General features: G+C 32.7%; 1 protein-coding gene across 2 annotated transcripts; it reads right to left on the reverse strand.

The window, feature by feature from the left end:
- Positions 1–575: 575 nt before the first annotated feature.
- LOC126759078 (uncharacterized) lies at positions 576–23,071 on the reverse strand. Of its 2 annotated transcripts, XM_050473676.1 has the most exons (9): positions 22,644–23,071; positions 22,369–22,548; positions 15,054–15,147; positions 14,712–14,815; positions 1,805–1,909; positions 1,502–1,736; positions 1,305–1,425; positions 1,110–1,226; positions 576–1,048 (listed from the first exon to the last, which is right to left on the reverse strand). In XM_050473676.1, exons 2-9 carry the CDS (start codon positions 22,450–22,452, stop codon positions 748–750), a joined length of 1,161 nt encoding a protein of 386 aa, XP_050329633.1. In that variant the 5' UTR covers positions 22,453–22,548; positions 22,644–23,071; the 3' UTR covers positions 576–747. The 2 variants fall into 2 exon arrangements, with proteins under 2 accessions (XP_050329633.1, XP_050329632.1); XM_050473675.1 differs by having other exon boundaries at positions 22,369–23,071.
- Between the last annotated feature and the right edge of the window lie 835 nt (positions 23,072–23,906).

A 23,906-nucleotide genomic window follows, 5' to 3' on the forward strand; every position in this document is an offset into this window, starting at 1 on the left:
AAATACAGCGTTCGTTAGAACAGAGGCCCCAGGTCTTTTTGGAGAGCCGGGAAGAGGTCGCTAATGAAGATTGTGCTGGGAGACCTGTGACTTCGATAAACACCGACAATGTAATTCGTATGCGCAAACTTTTGAACTCAGAACGTCGACCAAGTGTTCGTTTAAATGCCCAGATGTTAAATTTATAAAAATTTGTATTTCAAAAAACTCAAACGAAGGGTCAATGGGGTCCGACAAGACATCGCAGCCGATTGGAAGACGCACAACGACAACGCCCAAGGCCGGCATCCCAACGCTTCCGCAGCCGCCCCACAGTCCAGATGAAATTTTTTAAATCGACTCAGTCCTATTACTTTCCGGACAAACCCTCTATGCCGTCTTACTTCTGAAAGGTTTTGATGAAGAACTGAGTTGAAATCCTTCGATCAAGTAGATCTTGCAGTTTGGGAAGAAGGTTAATATCCGAGCTTACCTATTTTACTTGTTGCCAAAAAAATGCACTATGAAATTTGAAATATGTACATATATGTACACTCAAACATATGTATATACATACATACATACATACATACATATACATTTAAAATATTTATTTTCTATTTTTTAAGTTTTTTTTTTGCTTTCACAAAGTTTTACATATTGAGTTGTATATACTTATTTTTATCTAACTGTAAGTACAGTGGTTCATTTTCAGTTAAACTATATTTTGAACACTAACAATTTCTATGTAGATGAGTAATTTAAAATTCATTTCTCCTTGAGAATAAGCGGAAGAACGCATTGCGGCTCAGTCTTGCTCGGATTGTCTGAGTATAAGGCAACTGTCTTTTCATTTAAATCGAAAACGCCCACAGCAATAGTTTTGACCAGCTCATCCAGTGTGTTGTTTTCATTGAAGACGCAATACTCGCCGCCACTGCAATCACCTAACATTTTCACAACATCTTCCTTGCAACTCGGTGGCGGATATTCGCCGAAGGTGTTCATGCGCGATTTGCTCGAAGCCAACAACCACGGATTGGCCTCCTCGGTGCAGAGGCGTTCATACCTGCAAAACAGTACAGTTAGTAGTGAATTATATCGTTGAAAGTAATTTTTGATAAGCCTACCTGTTGGCGTGGCAATTGTGACCGCCGCAGCTAATTTCTTTAATGTCAAGACGGGATTCCGTGCCGTCTTCTAATACTGGTGCCATTTCGATGTTGTAGAATTTGTGGGGCTCTTCGCTGAAAAGGAAGAAGTGAATACTTGCAGTGTTTGCCGGTGGAAAAATTAAGTGTGTGTACAAGTATGTGTGTGCTTACTTGATGAAAGACAAATTGATGGAGCAGCCATCGCCAGCGCCGACGCCCTCATCCTTGAGCACAGTGAGCGCTTGTTCGTAGTTTTCGGCGCTCAAGAGTGCGCGTGTGATGAAATGGCGAGCTGTGAAAGTGAATTTAGTTTAAGTAATGTTTTAAAACATAGGTCCACTACCATAATGTATTAAATATTTGCCTACGTGTTTTGCCACTTCTCAAATGCAGCGCCGACAAAGTGTTGATGGTGAACACCAGTCCATGATGGTTGTAGTTCATCGTATAGCCCGGCAGGTGGCCGGCATAGCAGAGCGACATGAAACGCTCCTCCTTCACCTTGTGTTTGCCCTGTGGCGTGTCGCTGATGATATGTGCCACCACAAAGTAATAATGGTTGAGTGTCGCCGCCAAGGCATCTTCGGTATGCGCGAGTACACGCTGGTCAGTTATAAGATTTTAATATTCTTTTTAATTGTCTCTGCAATCATGTATTTTTATAAACATACCGAGTTCTCGTTGTTCACGATTATGCTTGAGCAGCCAATTGGTGCAACTGCTTCATTACCGTTCGCACAAATTGCAGTGATCTCATCCATATGCAACAGGAACAACTGTGGTGAAGAATAGAAGGTTCTTATTAATGTAATGCTTAAACTAGGATATATTTTTTTAAACTTTAGATGTGAAGGATGTACGATATACATTGTGGGTACAAAAAAGTATACGAAAGTTGTAAATAAAACGAAGAATATTTAATTATTAATCAATATTTATTTTGTCGTCTTAAAATTAATCCGCACAAGTATATAATACAGTTATGCAAATGATTTTTCCAGTCCTTGAAACACTTTTCATAAGTACTTTTTGGGATGGCCTTCAGCTTCTTCAGCGAATTTTGTTTTTTCTCTCCGATCGTCTGAAAACGGGTTCCACGGAGGGGCAATTTCAGTTTGGAGAACAAGAAAAAATCACACGAAGCTAAATCTAGTGAATATGGTGGTTGAACGATGCTATTCATTACATTTTTTTGGCTTTAAATTCGGTCACAATCATGGAGGGATGTGATGGTGCATTATCATCAATACGGCCAAATAGAACTCTTTATTGACCGACTGTCCCTCGAATATCGAAAAACAATGATCACCTTTATTTTTGAGCGGACTTTAAGTTTCGCCTCCAATCCGAAGATTGTTGACTTGTTTGCATGTCAAACTCATAAACCTACATATGTCTCATCGACGGTTATAATACTCTCCATGAATGAGGGATCGGAATTCGGACGTTCAAGCAAGTCCAAAGCGACTTGTCTACGGTACTCTTATTGAAAAAATTCAGCTTTATCGGAAAGAGCAATGCAAGTTGGCGTTTCATACCTATAATATCCATCAAAATCATTCGACTGGACTTGCGACAAATATCGAGTTCTCTTGTTATATCTCTAATACTTGCCTGATGATTTTCAAGCACCATATCCTTCACTTTTTGAATATTTTCATCAGTTTAAGAGTCCAGAACGAAGCATGTGTTCAACGATCTCTCCACCGCCTTTGAAGGCTTTGTACCACTCGTAGGCTTTTTTCCTCCAGAGGGACGTACACGCTGTAAGGAAACTTATAACGGCTGATGGACTTTATGAAAAGATAGACGATCGTCTATAAATATTTCCTATTTGAAATAATTACTTGTAAACACAAAATATTATTAACACAAGATATCACCAAAGACATGGTGTGATCGCAAATCGACATGATGATCTTATATATTTTCTCTCGTCGTTAATGTAGATCATTTTTTTCTGCCTGCGATTCGCAAAATCTTAGATTTTGTTCAGCGATGAGGCCCATTTATGGCTCAATGGGTATGTAAACAAACAAAATTGCCGCATTTGGGACGAAGAGCAACCTGAAGAGGTTCAAGAGTGCCATTTCATCTAGAAAAAACTATGGTTTGGTGTGGTTTGTGGGCCACTGGAATCATAAGTCCATATTTGTTCAAAAATGATTTATATCTGAAATTAAAGCTTATGATCTCGGCGACATTTGGTTTCTACAAGACGGCACCTCTTTACACACATCACATCCATCAATGGATTTATTGAGTGAATACTTCGGTGAGCAGATAATTTCGCGTTTTGGGTCGCCGTTAAACTTTTCCTGTGGGGATATATAAAGTCTGAAGTCTATGCGCGCAATTCCGTTTCAATTCAGACCTTGTAACAAAACATCACGCGAGCTCATACGTGCAATTCGTCCGATACCAGTCGAAATGCTCGAACGATTCATCTAAAGCTGGACTCAACGGATCTGAGATGTAGCCGCGGCCAACATTTGAAAAAGATAATCTTCAGAAAATAAATACAAAAGAATGTTCTTTCGAATGATAATAAACATTCCCCGTTAAATTTGAAGTTTCTGTGTTTTTTTCTTAAAAAAAAACCTTTATAAGGAAGCATTCATTGACGTTACGAGGAGTGCGGTTTCGACTGAATGGATTTGAATAAAATATTTTAGCTTGGTGTGAAGAAGGTGAGGGTCATATGGAAATAAATGTATGCACAATTCTGAATCATTGGCGCTATTTAAGTATTGATTTCTTATTCATAGAAACATGTTTATTGCTACCTAGTCGCATAACAAAAACAAGCATTTAATACAAAACTTATGCCAAACAAATACTTTTGTCTATGTTGCACAAATATTTTTCTTATAGTGTTTGGATTCTAAGTTGTTTTTGAGCAAATATCTAAATCAAAATTTGATAGCCAAACGATTGTGCAACTTCCATTCAGATAATGCTGGTGGCAAATTAACCAGCAGCTGTATAACGGTAACTAAGGAATTGTAGCATTTGTGTGGCTACCGCTCGGCGTGCATTCGTAGCTAAGGAATGTCTGTCTGCATCTACGATTTGACAGCATTTTAATTATAAGCTTTACCAAAAGCAATAAATTTTATTTATAATTAGCTACTTAGTCGACTAAGTAACTGAGTTTTGTAGTTTTGCGTGGCGTCACTTTTCAATGTTAAACCAAAAAGTTCGCACTCGAAACAGTATCAAGGCTGCAATATTGACCACTAGGGGGACAGCTGAATGCAGTAATTTATCTACTCGCATGCGCGCGTTCGATATTTGTCGAAAATAGTAATTTGTACTTCTTTTTCATGGTTGAGCTTTTTCTTGGTCAGGCCAACACAACTTGTTTCTTCTTGTTGACTTAAAAATAGTAGTAGTAGTAAAATTGAAAATATTAGTCAGGGACTATGTAGAAGTTTTTAACAATGATAAAAACAAATGAAATTTATAGTAGATTGAAACCCAACGGAAACGAAAGCTAAAATAACAAACATTAAGGGAAAATATTTTTCGGGCAATCTAAGATAGGTGAGGGGCCTGGTAGAATTTTTAAGGGTTGGGACTGGTTTATCTAAATTTCCAGCGAAATTACGAGTCCTATAGAAAAAAGTTATATGGAAAAGTTGTAGGTAATAAAAAGATCTATAACTTCTGTAAAAATACTTTTTTCACATAACCTCAAAATTTATGTGAAAAATGCACATAACCAAATTTTTGAGTACAAAATAAAAATAAAAATTTCGTCCGGGAAACTTGGTGGAAACTTACATTCTTATGACTCAAACACACTGTATTTTTTTTTTTTAATATTTATTAAATCTACTTATATTGAACTAATATCGAAAAAAGTAGTAATTTTCAATAAAAAATCTCAAGTCAGAATATCAATTTTTTTTGAAAAACTCAGTAGGCTTTATGTGTGTGGAAGTCCATACTTTCTGGTATAAAACAAATACACATTTTCTCAGAAAATGCAAAAAATGCTGCAAAATCTTAATCTTCAGTTCTAGAGTATAAATTTTAATTCCCAAAGCTGCATTTGACATTAATCTTAAACAGTTTTCAACAAAATAACCTTACAAATTTATCAGTAAGTATTCTATTCTGATAAAATATCCGATTTAAAAGATCTTATTTGTTAATAAAATATTATAATAAATGTTACCAAAAAGAATTCTTCCAAGTCAAGTTAGTTGTTTCGGAAAAAGTTGACTTATTCCCTGTTCTTAGACCACACTCGTTAGAAAATTAAGCGGTAATATCCTAGTTTAATACCTACCTTGAAATCGCATTGGAAGAATCGAATGAAAGAATCTCACTTGGCGGAGTGGAGTGATTCCATTCTCAACCCACTACTGAGGGGCATCACTATATAGCGGAACCGCATATCAAACTATCCATACCAATGGAATCTTTTCCGAGCATATTTCAAGCAGAAGTCTTTGCTATAAGTCAGTGTGCAGAAATCAATCTTCAACGCAACTTTCGCAACCAGCAAATCGCTATACTTAGCGATAGTTAAGCGGCACTAAAAGTGATCTCAGCTTATGGGGTCAAATCGTTATTACTGGAGGAGTGTATAGGAAGGCTGAACCGTCTATCAGTTTGCAACCGTGTACACCTGATCTGGTATTCCATAATAAGCTGGCTGACGAGCTAGCCCGCTCTGCGGCGGCTTCCAGGATGATGGAGCCAAAACCATGCATTGCAGTGGGATCCCACACCATAAAGGAGTTGCTCCGCACGGAGGAGAGAGTGGAGAAAGCACGGCACTGGCACTAGGCAACAGAAATGCGCCACACCAAGCTACTACTGGAAGGTTCCAATCTGGCAATGTTTAGAGATATGATCAACCCCGAGACAAATTCCGTCGCCTTGTCGCATTCTATACAGTACTGCAGGCTCAGGAAGCATTTATCCAACATGGGCATAGTATCATGAGCAAACCTCCGGTTTTGCGACATGGAATAGGAAACTCCAGAACAGGTGATCTTGATCGCAGGGCAAAACCTCAAATATTTTCTATCTATCTATGCATTCACCTACAACAATCTCTTTACAATGTAGTTTTAATGGGTGTGTGAGATTTGTTGATTTCATGGCTAAATAACCGCACCATTTTCGGGCAAGCGGTCCTTACCATTCTTAAAGTAACGTCGTAAGTCTAAGTCTATATTATAAAGCGAACCGCAAAGTTTTTCACCATAGTTTTAGAATTTGACAAAATTTAAGTTTTTGAGAGCTGGTATATGACAATCTCAAGGTTAGGAAGGAATACATCCTCAAAGGCAGAACTTTTTTAAGTTAAGACCCGGCTTTTCGCCTAGACTCCACTTTAAATTCAAAATTTAGAAATTTTGATTTGCTTAGTCCTAACTCCTCTGTTGCTTGTAGAGAGCAGCCCCTTCATAACGTTTTTCTTTCTGTAGAATTTTCAATTTTTTAATCGATTTAATCGCTAAATACCCACTTAATTATCTTGACGATTTTTTAGAGCGGAACTAGTACCTATTTCGTCTCTACTTAAATATGAAAAACATTTGAAACCTTTATGCACATATTTGCAGATTATAATTTAGCAACAATGTATCTAATTGCAGAGATGAATTTTTAATCGATTAATTGATTGGTAACACGAGCCGCTAATAATGACATTTAAGCGGCGGCCGCATAATGATTACGATTATGGTATTTATGTACATTACATACGTATTTATTTGTTAAATTACATTGGCGTGATTCTAAATTGTTGCACACGCTTTTTTATTTAACGATGCCAACAGCGGCACGTGATTGCATTTATGGATGAAATGAGATACACTTGTGTGGAAGCCGCTTACATTACAGCACTACATCATTATACATACATATGTACATATGAATATATTTATGTGGGTATGTGAAGGTAAGTGCTTATATGCACTTCGCCTTCGATAGACCAATTTTCATTCGGTTAACTCTTAAGTTCCTAAGCTTTGTGGAAATATCTAAATTTAGTAACTGCAATGAGCATGTCGCGAAAACAATTGCGTTTCAATGTTAATGATATTGATCGGTGCATGTTTAATAAGCAAAAAATATGAGAAAACAACAACTTTACACTGATATTACAGAAAACTTGAATAATATTTAGCATAGAAAAATGGTGGAAGGAATTTTGGTATGCAATTAGAAAAATAAAAAAATCGGTTCTGAGAAAAAAATTGTTGAAAACTCATTAATGGTATATTTTTTATATTTTTTTAAGTTATTTTGATTTTGAAAAAGTCTAAACCTACCAACAAGGAACCAATCTCTCCCGTCAGTGTCAAGTTTGTATCTATTAAGCGCATACAAACGACTGCCTCCTTAGGCCTAAGTCATTATTTTGGTTAATTGAATGAGTAATCAAAAAGTTAGCCAAAATTAGACAACTGCAATTCACAAAAAAAAATTTTTGCTATGTTCCAGTTAATAGGGACTCCTCAATAAAAACATTATCCTTACATTTTCTTAACAAAATCTGGTTCTTTTATAAAATATTGTTTGGTAATGTTTTTTCGACAAAATTAAAGTGCTCTTCTCTTAAATATCATTGGCATAAATATGTGCAGCTAAAATACAATATTAGTTTTTGGTCAGTTATTTTAGGACTTGTGTCTGATGCCCAACTGTAAGATCATTTAGTTGCAAACCAGTCGTTCCTAGAGCAGAAACCCTTGAATATTGACAGAACTTCTTTGCATCCATCACTAATCTATGAATGCTGGTCGACCGAGGTGACTAAAGTAACGAGTGCCAAGGTGTCTTAAACTCAATCAGGCAGGATCAATCAAAGAGGAGGAGCAGTAAAGATATGACCTTTTTTCGTTTTCAAATTATTTAGCTGAATGTCCTCGCTTTGATAGGGGCTTTAGAGACCAATATTTTTCCTAACAAGCACTTGGGCTCGAATGTAAAGCCGGTTATTATAGGAAAACTTTTTTCGAGATTAATGCATATGTTGAGCAGGTGAAATATTTAAAAATATGTGAGCATCTTCGCTTAACGTAATGAGGGTTGCTATGGAGTATTATCGAAATTGATCGTAGGTATACTCAGTGAAAAAAATCAGCAGTTTTACACTCTTGTAGAAGATTGTACCTTCTCTATTCAGATCTACCGCTCGATATATTAGGTTGTCAAAAAAGTCTTGCGGTATTTTCGCTAGTTGGCGCTGAAAGCGCGTAGTTCTAGTTTTATTCGTCGCATCAGGTCCTGCTATACCTTTTTGGAAAGCTCATTTCCCGCGCTAACACGTGTTTGATTGATTGTCGTTTCTTTTAAGTCGTTCGTGAGTTATAGCGTCGCAAACATGGAGCAAAATAAATAGAAAATACTGCATATTTTACAGTACTACTACGATAAAGGCAAAAATGCATCTTAAGCCGCCAATAAAATTTGTGCAGTTTATGGACCCGATACAGTTTCCGTATCCACCGCACAACTATGGTTTCAACGTTTTCGTTCTGGTGTAGAGGTGGTCGAAGATGCGCCACGCTCCGGAAGGCCTGTCGTCGAAAATTGCGATAAAAAATTCGCATAGTAGCAGCGTAGTATCGGTCAAGAGCTGGGCATGAGTCATCAAAAATTCATTTCAATTTCAATAACAAAAAAAATTCAATAAAAATACCGCAAGACTTTTTTGACAACCCATTATTTTCTCCAGGATTAGATTAAAAATACCGAAAGATCCGTCAGGATCGGGGAGTACCTTTTCTAGCCGTTCGATACCACACGAAGTTTCAGACAAGCCGCGACTCCCTGAATCTAGCTGAATCGAGAAGGCACAATCTTTCATAAGAGTGTACAGAGACGTACACCAGCTGTCGATGATATTTATGTCATTGGCCTTAACATCCTCGCCGTTAGTTCTGCTTTCTCCAGACTAGATAAAGAAGCGAAGCAAATGGATCTGGTTGTGAACGAAGACAAGACGAAATATCTCCTGTCATCAAACAAACAGTAGTCGCATTCGCTACTTGGTTCAAAGGTTACGTGTTAACAGTCATAACTTTGAAGTCGCAGATAATTTTGTCTATCTTGGAACCAGCATTAACAGCAACAACAACGTCAGCCTCGAAGTCTAACGCAGAATAACTATTGCCATATACTTCGGACTGAGTAGGCAATTGAGAAGTGAAGTCCTCTCTCGGCGAGCAAAGATCAAATTCTACAACTTACTCATATCCCCGTCCTGCTATATGGTGGAGAGGCATGAAAACATATGACGAGTCAGCGCTAATAGTTTTCGAGCGAAAGGTTCTATAAAGTATATACTGGTACATAAATGATCAGCGTGACGAGCTGAGTCGATTTAGTCATGACCGTCTGTCTGTCCGTCTATATATATGCGAATGTCACTTTTTAAAATATCGACCAGAAATTTTGCGTACGTCCTTTTCTCATCAAGAAGTTACTTATTTATCGGGAACTGCCGCCAACTCGAGACCTGGTACTTAGAAAACATTGTTTTTGTCGTCACGACATTTGGATTAGATTATAATCTCAGATTGTAGCGTTCGTCGAAAATCTTGTTTAGATCGGACGACTTTAGCATCAAGCTGCCATTCAAACTAACCGATCAAGTTGAAGAAAACGATTTTTTATACACTTTATGCCCTAAAAGCAGCTTATAGAAGAGGAAGTATTATAGCTTCGGTGCAGCCAAAGTTAACATTTTTTCTTGTTTATTGTCAGATAAAGACCGCCTGGGAATGAAAAGAATGCATAAATTTTGCGTTGGTAATAACTTTTTCTAAAAAAGCAGCGGCATTGAAGTTATAATATGATTTACATACACAGTATAAAATTTCCTACAGGGTAGGCAAAAATTGTGAATTACCGGTGGGTTTCAATTACATACATACATATGTGTGTGTATAAATATATTTCATATCTATAAAGCAACATTCAAATGCATACAAAATATCACATTTAGTAATTACTAACCGCTCTTCTATGCAGTTAATTACCCTAATGCGTGCAGTAATTGTTTTCAATTAGATTACGCGCAAATTGAAAACTAAGAACCGTTAAATATGAGTGTTAACTGCGTGCTTTGTAGTATGTTATTTTTATTGGCTTCTTAATGATACTCATTTTAACACATCGTTACGATTATCGTACAACAAATGTGGGACAGACATTGTTAGTACCACAATTAGAGTTAAATACTAAATATTACAAAAAATTGTTATTGAATTGCAGATTACAAGAGTGCAGAAAGAACTTGTGCAATATATCACGCTGATAATCGCAGTGTAATTGTAATGACATTATGCTTTAATTGCTATATCAAAGTGCGCATTTATGTATATTAGAAATAAATATCTTCATTATTTCTTTGATTTTTCGACCTTGCCAGCTTTTCCGATTCAGATCGGCGTCCGTATGTTGGCGTTCAAACTAAGTATGATTTTGTTGTATATATGTTTAATGTATTTAAAATTTAATTACACACACACACACGCCAATGTATGCGTAATCGTGTAAATCCTTGTCCTTTGCCAACAACCGAGGCAATGCCGGCAGCATTTTTTCGGACTTTACTTTTGTGGCGTGCTGTATGGTCATAACACAAGCGGTGTGGAACATTCCAATTTAGGTTTTTACAGTTACAAATGTATATAATGGGCAACAATGTGTACCCACCTATTGTACATACAACGGCGCATGTCTGTATAAGCCCGTGTTTAAACAGTTACATATTAGGCCGTGCTGCGTGTTGCATGCATGTAAATTTGTGCCACTGATTCTTAATTAGATTTGGTTAGCTTTTGGTCGCGGTGCAAACCGTTAACAACAGCAACAACCAACTCGCACTGAACTCATTAGATACGACAAAGCAATGCTACAGTTTTCCCTTGACTTATGTAATTGCATTTCGATTTGTGCATTTTAGCTGATTAAGAACATGTGCAATGACGATCGTGGCGGTTATGTGGCAAATGCCTGTAAATATGTAGGTATGTATGTGAGTGTATCAATGAATGGGTGTACTTATGTGCGGCAAATGAGTGCGACTATATCTATATTAAAATACATATTTTGCCATCTAAATATGTATGCATGTAAGTATGTATGTATACGGAATGCGCGTAAAACTATTTACGTTTGAATTCAAGTGGGTATGTTGTTCTCATTATAATCACAATGTTTTTAGAAATTCATAATGGAATTTTAATGACTTATGAATCGGAATTTTTCGAATTGTCTAATTATGAATATTCAGAAGCACATATTCCCATTTACTCGTAGCGTAGCTCTTGAAAGTAAATAAAAATTTTCACATCTTAAAAAACCTTCCCTTTCAGTTTAATTGACCTCACCTTGATTTAAGTAAAATTAATTTCATTTTACTTCGATATTATTGCTTTTGTCAACATAATTAGTTATTGTCAGTTTCAATAATGAAACAGATTCTAAATAAAATTGCTTATTACGGTAAACCCACACAAAAACTTTAACTATTCTATGACAAAAGATGTATAAAGCAGCAATTTTAATAATTTTTGTTATTTTTTCAACAAATGCGAACGCTATAGTGATGTATTTCCTTCTCTTAATTGTTAGTAAAAATCATAAATAAATTACTTCGCATACTCTATTTTGATTTTAATTAACATCGGTCAGTTTGTATATAAGCTTAATGTAATATTGGTTCGATCTGAACAATTTGTTCGAAGATTTTAGCGTTGCCTTGGACAGTAATATCAAAATTCGGGTATATACAGACACATAGACACACGGACATGGCCAAATGGACTCAATTATTATTGATCATTTATATATATATTCGCGATGTTTCCTTCTGGGTTGTAGGGTATAAAAATGCAAGTATCGCAAAAAATTACTCATACCACCTGTATTCCATAGCAAATTTCATTACATTGCTGTAGTAGTGAGATCGGATTTTGAAAAATACTTTATATGTTATCACTCGATTTCTCAATTAGATTGTTGACTTGTTTTCAAAGCATTTATCATTATCTGTAAGGTCTTCGAGTTTACTTGTGTACTACGGGTGCCTCAGTTGACAAAACTTTTAAATGTATTGTTAGCTGTCAGGCTCGCTTCTAGTCTTCCCAAAGTTTTATACTTATATTGTACAAAGTGTAATATTTTAGACACAAAAAAGCGCTTTGTAAATCAGTCGGTATGACTGACTACCGAACTTCCTACATAAAATTACGAAATGTACAGAAAAAAATTCAAACTTAGTTATCTAAATGGTTTTCTACATTTCAAAGAGAGTTTTAAAAAAAAAATAAAACCATACATATACAAAAAAGTACACGGAAATTGTAAAAAAAACGCAAAATATCTAATTATTCATCAATATTTATTTTGTCGTCTTCAAAGTAATTCCCACACTTATGCCAACGATTTTCCAGTCCTTGAAACACTTTTCATAAGCACTCTTTGTGATGACCTTTAGCTCCTTCAGCGAATTTTGTTTTATCTTTTTGATCGACTGAAAACGGGTAACGCGTTCCACGGAGCAGCAATTTCAGTTTTAGGAACAAAAAGAATTACACAGAGCCAAATGTGGTGAATACGGTGGTTCATCGATGAAATTCATTGCGTTTTTGGCTTTAAATTCGGTCACAATCGTACTCTTTTTGAAAAAAAAAACAATTTAGCAAAATACATTTATTCGTCATATCATTTACCCGGAGAATTTAAAGTACAATTTCCGGATACTTTTTGTCACAATGTCTATTCTTCTTTTACTTAAGAGTATTAAGAATTTAACATTTTTGTCTTCGTGTTTTTGCTTAATACAATAATAATAACAAAAATAAACATTTTGTGATTATTAAATATTTTTATAAAATAAAAATTGAAAAAAAATCCTTGCATTTGCGTATTTGAATTTCTAGTCATTTGTCTGTAATTAAACTAGGCCGAAGATTTCTTTTTTCAAAAACACATCAATTAAGTTATTGCCTTATACTTATAATATCGAATATTGTTAAAAATAATAAATGAAATGCATTTCTAAGCTGATAGCCAATTAAGGCAACTAGATTAATTGATGTCATCTGTTGCTTTTATGAAGAGTTTGCGAATAAATATGTTTTAGAGACTGCATGTTAAATTTCAGAATTTATTATACCCTGAATAGGGTATATTAAGTTTGCCTTGAAGTTTGTAACACCCAGAAGGAAGCGTCAGAGACCCAATAAAATATATACATATATAAATGATCAGTATGTTGAGCTGAGTCGATTTAGCTATGTCCGTCTGTCTGTATATATACGAACTAGTCCCTCAGTTTTTAAGATATCATTTTGAAATTTTGCAATCACAATTTTCTCTTCAAGAAGCTGCTTATTAGGAACTGTCGATATCTGAACACTATAACATATAGCTGCCATACAAACCGAACGATCGGAATCAAGGGCTTGTATGGAAAACTTTCGCATTTGACGTGGTATCTTCACGAAATTTGACATGTTTCAGGTAATAATATAATCTCCGAAAAAATTTTTCAGATCGGATTACTATAGCATATAGCTTCCATACAAACTGAACACATAGTAACTAAAGGAAATGCTCCTGTGAAGGGTATATTAGCTACGGTGCAGCCAAAGTTAACGTTTTTTCTTTTTTTTTTATTAAAATTTTACTGTTTGGTTTGATTTTTAGACCGTTCGTATTTATTTAAGTTTGTTTGGGCAAATCAGACACAGACACATTCGTATTAGCCAAAAGCAAATTTTAAGAGAAAAAAATGAAAAAAAGCAAACTTCAAGAGACAAAAACAAAAATTGCATTGTTTTTTAATATCTATAATCAATATTTGAGTATGAAAATAGAAACCAAAAACTTTTTTGTTCACCGGTGTAAATTACGCGAATGAATACTTTAAACCAGTTTGTTATCTTTTTGTCAAACGTGACAATATTCATGTTAAACGTCAATAAAACGTCAGTTGATTGATTTTGAATGCTGAAAATGTTATCGACGACTTTTTATGAAAATGTGCATATGCGTACAAATAAGTGAACATTTTTCGTCACCTAAAATGCAAAACAACGTATGAGCAAAAAATTCGAAATTAAGTATTTCATTAATTACGATTCATTACTTTAAATTACATATGTACATATAAGTACATATGTCCAACAGTTTAAGGTTCTGCTATCAGATATAACCTAGTTTTAATCAATATTTAAATTTTGTTTCACTCATGTTCCATTTTATATCGTGTTTTATTCATTCACCTGTAAATTTCCGAAAATGTTTTTACGTTATTTTGCATTTTAGGTGACGATATGTCTTTCTTCAATATGTGCCAAGAGATTTGAATAGAAAAGTGAAGTTAAGGGAAAGTTAAGGAATTAAAAAAAAATTACTCACGCGTTCTTCGTGAATATTATATTTCCTATTAAAATTTTTATATAAGAATTAGAAAAAAAATACAAATAAAACCTTGCTGTTCCTTACACATAAATTTTTGTGTAAATCTCAAAAAGTTACTTTCGCTATAAGTTCTTAGATCCTAGATTTCCCTCAACGCCGTTCTTCACTAACCTTGTGAAACTCCACTTGTGCACCATCAGCTATGCCCTCCAGTTCTCTGATGTATTGTGGAAAAGACTTCTTAACACTCTCCAGTGTTTCGTTGTAAACTTTTCCTGAAATATTTTTGCAAAATTATTAGAATTTTGATTTAAATTTTTAAAATATGTAAACAATTAATTAAAATTTAATTATTTTAAAAAATTACCAAAAGTTATTAATTTTTTTCGAAACAATTTTTATAACTAATATTTGTTTGTGTAAGTAATCTAATTGTTTTACTCTCTAAAGTATTTTTCTAAATAAAAACCCGAACGAAATAAATATATAAAACTTATTTACATAAATACTTACTGCCTTCATCCTTATTGTAAAGTGGTAAATATGACTCATTTAATGGATTGCAAAGTTGTAAAAAGCTCTTAATAATCGAGGCGAAGGTTCTACCCTGTAAAAATAAAAGGTAGGTAAATATTTTTTATATGATTTTTTAAAAATAAAAAGAAAATATTTTTGTATATAATTAATATTATTTATATAAGTGAAGATAGGAATAATATCTATATAAGTACATAAAAATTTAAAAGCTTATATTCTGGTACAAAGAAAAAAACTTTAAAAATCTTTTAAAATTAAATTCTTATCCTTATAAGTACTTTAATTTTAGTTAAGAGAAAAATTGTAATCAAATAAATATCCACATTCCAACTTCCGCCAGACTAAGTTTGACGCATTTTGATTGTCATACCTTCTACAAATCAAGCGAATTGGTTACCTCAATAAATTTATGAGCTCAAGACGTATTTTTGATCTACTCTTAAGACTTCTTGGTATCACAACGTACAGACGGCTCTAGCTGTACAAGTGAGGTATTCCTGGCCTGCCTGTTTACCTAACCTAACCAACTTCAATATACATACATATAGTGCTGATATATTTTGGATATCGAGTGGTATGCTAAATGCAGAAATATTTTTAAGGGAGGCATATTAACAAAAATGAAAGTAATAACTTATATTTTGAGTAATTTTAACGCTCACACGTCTTTGCAATTTCTATCAAATAAACAAACGCAATCACCGAATACCGCAGTTTTAGATTTCTCAAATTATTTGAAATTAATAGAAATTAGAATTTTTTATTTTTTTCCAAAACTTAAGCTGTATAAATATAACTAAGAAGTTTTAAGGCGCTTTATATTTGTTTGAGAGCCAGTGGAGATACCGCTCATATGCAGGCATTACTCATACGCCCTGGTGAACATCAGTGCGATGGCGTAGACATAATAAAACACTTGCGCAAAAATTATTACAGCATACATAGTTTATTTCTAAGAATAAACAATATAATAAAAATATTGAGAATATCTTGATTATATTATTTTATATATAAAATCTAAATAATCAAAGTTGTTATTAGAGAAAGAAAATTACTATTAAAATTAATATACAAGTATTTTAATAAAATTTTGTAAATTTTACTATTCAACAATCAAGATAGTCAAAATTATTTTATTTCAGTAATTAATACAAAAATGAAATTCCCATGTTCAAATATTCATATATATGCACACATATAGATAATTGCAAATACAAGGCGTAGCCTCTCTCTTATGATTGCGCGATAAATGTTAAATATTCTTATTCGTTTTTCCTTCAAACATTTCTTTGCTTCTATAATATATATATTATGATATATTTACGTACAGACATTTCACTGATTTATTTGAGTGACTAAGATCAAATAACACTTCCATTTGGCTCACGACAAAGTTGCACATTCGCAAGCACTTACATATACATGTATGTATGTACGTTGGCATTTTTTGGGTTTGGTTCAACTGCAACCGGTAGACTGTCGGCTGTATTCAATTAAAATATTTACATATTTAATTGCTTTGCCATTTACTTTACTTATTTTTATAGTTTATTAAAATATTTCTTCGGTTTGTCGTGACAAATTCATTGTTAAAGGTTTAAACGCTTAACATTTGGTCGTTTACAAATGTTTGTTGCTGCAATAAGTCCTTAATAAATTGATTAAATTAGTGCAAAAGTGTTTGTGTGTGTCTGTATATAGCGGTGCACTGTTGTTTGCGAACATGGCATGCTATAATTCACGTTTTCCGACAAGAACAACAACAAATTATTTATATATTTTGAGCCCCCCGGACATTTGATTTGATTTACTTTAAAATCATGATTGTCTTGATGCCGTTCGTGTTCCATGGAAAAGCGATTGCTACCGAACTGTCAGCACTAACAGTAAATAGACAGCTGGAGCTAATAATTTTGACTTTCTTGGAAGTTGCTAGAATATTCTTTAAGCATAAACCTTTAAAATTAAAAAAAGTCATATGCACGTGATTGGATAGATAATATAAGTAGTTTAGGGTGGATAAAAAATTAAATCGAAAAAAATTGAACTGATTTAGGGATTTCTCAATATAATTGTATTGCAAGCAAAACTCTATTACGTGATCAACACGATCGATTTTGTTAAGCCACTTAACTTTTCAATTCATTAAGAGTTCCTCATATTCAAGTGTTCGTTCATAAACTCTTCACCGAGTGGATTTCTTGAGATACAATGAACATAAGACTAGAAATAAAAAAACTGTTTAACTGTAATTTAAACAAAAAAACCACAAATTTATTTGGATTTGAGTTAAAGTTGCTCCAATCACTTAGATTCCGTTTAACGAAAAGTTATAAAAATTTTAATTTTTCAATATTTTATCTTTATAAAAAAAACCTGAGAAGAGAATTTTTAAATTATTTTTTAATTAAAGGCAATAAATTATCTGTAAATGTAAAAAAAAAATCTTACAGATAATAAAAGTCTAATAAAAAAATAAGATGGAAAACAGAAATTTCTAGTGAAAAATTTTTCTGATCCCAAAAAACCAAACGGTTCTCTTCGGAATCCGTAGTTTTTATAAATGAAAAAATAATATATTATTAATTAAGGGGGTACTATCATGTGAACGTATACGTTTTACCACTTTTTAGGAAAATTTTTTTATGCGACAACAAAATTCAATAATTTTAATTTTTTAATATATTTTGATTTGTATTTTGAAATGTACAAAAAACAAAATTTCCATTTCAGGCATCCTATAGTCGGTTATCATGGTGCGATAACGATCGCCATTGATGGTGATCTTCTCACCGGCATCATTTTTGAAGAAATATGGACCGATGATTCCACAGACCCACAAACCGTACCAAAACTTTGTTTTTTCTGAATGAAATGGTTGCTCCTCGTGTGGCAAGTTTGTTTTTTTACATACCTATTGAGCCAGAAATGGGTCTCATCGCTAAACAACGAAATTTGGCTCGAAAGCATCCGGTCTTGTTGGAACTTTTCAAGAGCATATAGAGCGAAGCGATGTCGCTAGGGAAGGTCGAGCGGCTTCGGTTCTTGCACAAACTGTATTTTGTATCCTTTCAATTTAAGATCTCGTCGTAAAATGCGCCAAGTCGTTCCATTCGTCAGCCCGAGTTGCTGCGAACGGCGCCGAATCGACTCTCGCCCGTCTTCGAGTACAGTCTCAGTTACGACTGCTATACTTTTTCATTTAAATTTTCGGTGACGTGGTCTATTCGGTCGAATATTATCCAATAATGAATGCTGGGTCTCAAGTTGGGTGATGGTGTTGCGAATAGTACTCTCAGTAGACCAATTATGTTGACCATAAGTTGAGCCGCGATCGCGAAACCCATTATTTACAGAAAATGAACTTTCGTAATAATGTTGAACGATTTGTAAACGTTGAACAGGCGTCAGTCTCTACATGATGAAGTGCCAAACAATACTGAGCAAAAATAATATGACACTTGACACGACTTACGCGTGATCTGTCAAAAAAAGGCTATAGAAAAAAATACCTCTACTTAGATCACCCGTTATAATTCTTAATTCTCATATAAATAATATAACAATACAACTATCAACCCTAATGCGCTTTGGTATTCATTTTTATTTTTTTTTTAATAAGGGATTGTTAACAGTTGAAGTGACATAAGTTAACGGCCAGCAACTATGTAAATAATAGCTATGAGATAATACATATGTACATTTAAGTGAACAGGTGTTTAGTTTCCGCTTTAATGGAAAGACTTTTGTCTAGGAAAATATCAATTAGTATTATAACTGAAACAAATTCAAGCCCGAAGTAGGTGCGACACCTGTTAATTTTATGCACATCATTTATATATATATATACATATATATAGTATATTATATGTATATTAATAAATAGATATAACATATTATATATTATAAATCACGTTCTTTAGTCGGTTCTTTAGCTTTTATTGCATAACCAGAGTATAAATTGTTACACTTATGGTAAAAGGTTGTTAAGTAAAAGTAATTATATATATAAATCGAGTTGCAAAGATAGTTATTAATATTTATTTATTACAATAATATTAATTTGCAGAGACATTTTAAAACTGAAAGCGGTTAGAATAATTTTCATGGGTGCAGTGATTAGAAAAACTGGTCATGGATAAAATTATTTTTAAATACTTTTTTTCACCATTGGGATTGGGTACATTTTAAAACAAAGAATATGCAAATCATGTGGTTATAGGTGGCCAAGGTTCGTGTTAATTTTAATTAAATAAAGGAATTATAAGAAAGAAAGGCGAATTAACATTTTTGATACTTTTGAACACAAAAGCGTTAAGTTACAATTTGTTTTAAGATAAAATAAGTGAATCCATCCCTAAACAAAAGCCATAAAAGTCTTACACCCGAGACCTCTCAGGACCTATTTGACCAATTTCAATCAAATTCGATACATAGCATCATTAGTATATTTCTATGTTTCAGTGTGAAAATGACGAATTTTATAGATACTCATTATACTAATAATTTCGAACTCGTCTCCGATAATACAGCATAATTCGTGTTAAATAAATCAGTCTACTAATTAGACAATTAACAACTTGTGCTAGAATAATGCGCATTTTTTCATGTCATGCCAGGTAATAACTAATTAATAATGCAACGGAATATTTATAAAGTAAAATTAAATTAAGTCGATTAACATATTTATATAATTTTTTGTTGTAAACTTAAAGGGGATTTTTTTACTTTGTCACTAAATTATTCACACAATTTTGATTGTTTTTCAAATTACCTCACTCACGGTTGAGTTGCATGATATTTATTTATAGTTTTTTTTTAGCTTAAATCACATTTACTTTGCACTATAAGCTCAGAACAATAAAGTGCTTTTGCTCACACTTAGCCCTTAACGAATGAGAAAAAAGTGATTGCTATCACGTTTCAAATATTTGCATTCTTTCTAATCTATGGAGGCAGTAAATAAAGCTTTTTATTTTTGAAATGAAATTATAATAAAAGCTGTTTTTATGGCATAACTAAAACCGGTTGAAAGTTTATTGATTTACTAACTGTACTATTTGTATAACTGCTGGCATGTGATAGTCTTCTTCGCATATTCGGCGTAGTTTTTGAAAACAGGAACGTAAATACATATGCTTAATTTTATTTTTTTTTTTTTGCAGATTTGCATTAGTTAGCCAGTTTATGCCGCGTAAACCAAAAGTAGTTAAAATTCACTGAAGTTCATTGAATTGAATGACTCAAATAGAATTTTATGGATTGTAGGTTAAATTATTTCTAACATAGGAATGAATAAAAAATTTCATCTATAAAACACATTCAGGGTACTTTACTTGCATATTTTCAAATAATCTAATATTTATGTGTTCTATAATTGGGCTAATTAATTTTTGGTGAAACTCGAATTAGTGGTGCCATCTGTTGACAATATTAAAATTGGTCTTAACTCGACTTAGAGAACCACTCATTTTAAATACAAAAGAAAAGACAAACTCATTACACTTAAATCTTTAATAATCTACCCTTTCTTTGTTAGAACTAAAAATAGCATTATTATTATTTAAATTATTGTATTTTTATGAAATTGTTTTAACTTTTTAATTAATTCTTTCAAAAATTTTTATTTTTTTTAACTTTCAAGGATTGCTATAATTTTTTAAAACAATAATTTTCAAAAATTGCAGTTTTTTTTTAATATTTTCAAAATATGGTAAGTTTCAAAATTTTGGTTTTTAAAAAGCAAAAAAGGTGTAATCACTTTTAAAGATTTTATAAATTGATTAATTAATTTTTCGTAAAATTATAATTTAAAAAAATTGTTTTTTAATTTTTAAGAATCGCTCAAATTTCCTAAATTAATAATTTTTCAAAAATTGCAGCTTTTTATTATTGAAAACAAATAGTAACTTTCAAAATTTTGTTTTTTTAAGGCGCAAAAAAGGTATGATCACTTTTAAGGATTTTATAAAAGTTTTTTGTAATAATTTATTTCAGAAAATGTAATTTTCTAAGATAAACCGCTTAGAACAATTTTTATGAAATTTCTGAAAAATTTACTTTCTAAAATACATTTTTTTCTTTCAAAGATTACATTTTTTAAGGTACCAAAATTTTATTATCATGATTTTTATAAAATTTTTCAAATATTGTTTTTTTTTTAATTTTCGTGAAATAATAACTTTTAAAAATTATTTAATTTTTTTTTTAATTTTCGGAAATTAGTAACTTTCAAAAGTTTAAATTTTTTTAGCATTTTCGAAAAATATTTAATTTCAAAAATTAAGTTTTTCAGTCTGCTAAAATTCTATGATCAATTTTATTAATTTTTATACAACTTTTCTAAACTTAAAACTTTCTAAAATTTAATTCTTTATGTACTAAAATCGAATCACTTTTATTGAATTTTATATAATTTTTCTGAAATTATTTTAAACGATTTTTTCCCTATTTTCGTAAAAAAATAACTTTCACAACTATTATTGTTTTAGCATTTTCGAAAAATGGCACTTTAAAAAATTAAGTTTTTTAGTGTACTAAATTTTAATTAATTTTTATAAAATTTTCCTTAAGTTATATCTTTTAAAAATTGATTTTTTTTTAATTTTCGTAATTAATTTTAAAAATTTGCATTTTTCCGCATTTAGGGGAGATTATAACTTTCAAATATTAAGTTTTTTAGTGTACTGGAACTTCTCGCTCACTTTTATTTGTTTTTATACAATTTTTCTGAACTTAAAACTTTCAAAAATTTAATTTTTTATGTACTAAAAGCGTACGATCACTTTTATTGAATTTTATAAAAAAAATTCTGAAATAAAAACTTTCAAAATTGTAATTTTTCATAAATTTTCCAAAAGATATTACTTCTGAAACTTTTGGGTTTTAAAGTGCTAAATTTCACTTTTTTAATTTCAAAAAAAATTGTATCACCTTAATGAGTTTTATATTTTTTTAGGAGATAATAATTTTTTTTAAAGTTTCCTATAAAATTTATTTCAAAAAAATTTATTTTTTGATTTAGTAAAATCACTTCCATACAATTTTTTTTTTATAAAAATTTCGTAACATAAGGACTTTTAAAATTTTTATTTTAAATTTACCAGAATTTTATGAAAATTTGTATAAAGAAGACAGGAAGCTGAATTTCTCCACAAAAAAAAATGTATTCACAGCACAAATTTAAAGTGCAAATACTATTTTGTTTTATTGCCTATTTAACTGTAACATTTTGACTTTATCTCTCTATTTCTATATTTTTACTATGATAATAACAGTTTTACAAGCTCACCATATCAAAACCGACATCGTAGTGTGTGCCTCTGGTGTAAAGCACGGGGATTGCTTGGCGCCTTGGTATATTTTTAGCTGTCATCTTTATCAACAACGTTTATCAACAACAATTATTTAGCTAGCACTAGTTGCTATTAATTGCGCGCTTAACAGAGTGATTAGTAATTACTAAGAATATCTACCGACAAATCAGAAATATGAAAATGTTAAATATCCAATTGAGAAGACAACCAAAAATATTATCGACGCTAAAACGTAGGCGTACACGCTAACCTTAACCGCCGGAAATATTAGCATGCGTTTACGTGTTGCTTTTTATTTATTTTATTATTATTATTATTTTTTTTTGTTAGAAAAACGCCACCAATTTTAAGTGGCAAATTAAATGTCAGCGTTGCTAATCGTTGATAGTTAACACGAGCGCGACGTCGCCAATTAATTGACACGAGTATTGAATTATATTATGGAGTATTTATATTTAAAAAATGGGATTTATTTTTTGTACTGAGTTCCTGTCTCCAGTTGGGTTCCGGGCAGCTGCAGACCGTTTGGCGGCAATTCACAAACTGAATGAATTGCAAATGCTTAGCAGCGAAGAGACTTCGCCGTTTACCGGCTGTTTTCCAATTGCTGTTGTTGTTTTATTTTCAGCCGATTGGTTCGTTGGCTTTTTGGTGTCCGTCTGGTGTCGTGCGGCGTCAAGCGGCTATGTTCTACTGCTTGAAAGTATTCTACAAAATAAAAAGATAACGAAAATCGTTTCAGCGATAGCACACATAGACACACACACATACATATGTATGGGAATATATGTGTGCGTGTGCACTTACCTTAGCGAAATAGTCGCCGATTTGGGGCTGTTCAAGTGCTTACGAAGATAGCTGTGTTTGCTTTGCTGTTGTGACTACGGGTGTGTTTGTGGGTGTGTATGTGCTGCGTTTGGGGCTGGCTCAAGCTGTTACCGCTGCCAACTCTAGGAGAAGCCAACAATGTTTATTTGCGCTTGTGGTTGTGCTCAATATTTAGTTGCGTTACCGTTAAGCGGTTTTTAACTATTGAAATTTACGCAAAGCTGCTGACACACACACAACCACACATAAGTAGTTATGTATGCATAACTGTTTGCCTTTTGCATTGACATAGGCACGTGACCATAACATATAACAGTTCAAATGTTGACATGACAACCCGCTGTGGGGGTGCATGCGCACGGATATTCATGCAAAGACACACACACGCACATATTATAAGCCTAAGCGTTACATATGAATGCCATTGAGTCATATTTAATATATGTATATATTAATTTATATACATACATATGTATATATATATATGTATGTGTTTTTGTATGCTCTGAGAACTTGCAGCGCCCCCAATGCGCTCTAAGCTGTAGAATTATCGCAACAAGCGCCGACAAAGCATTTCTAAGCGCCCCAAACGATCATATTTCAAAGGCGCTCGATTTGATTTTGAACTTCCAATAGGCTGGCGAGTGAAGGAAACAATGCAATAGTTCAAAATCAATTAAATGTC

Source organism: Bactrocera neohumeralis, chromosome 5 (genome assembly GCF_024586455.1).
Source record: "Bactrocera neohumeralis isolate Rockhampton chromosome 5, APGP_CSIRO_Bneo_wtdbg2-racon-allhic-juicebox.fasta_v2, whole genome shotgun sequence".
Classification (NCBI taxonomy): Eukaryota; Metazoa; Arthropoda; class Insecta; order Diptera; family Tephritidae; genus Bactrocera; species Bactrocera neohumeralis.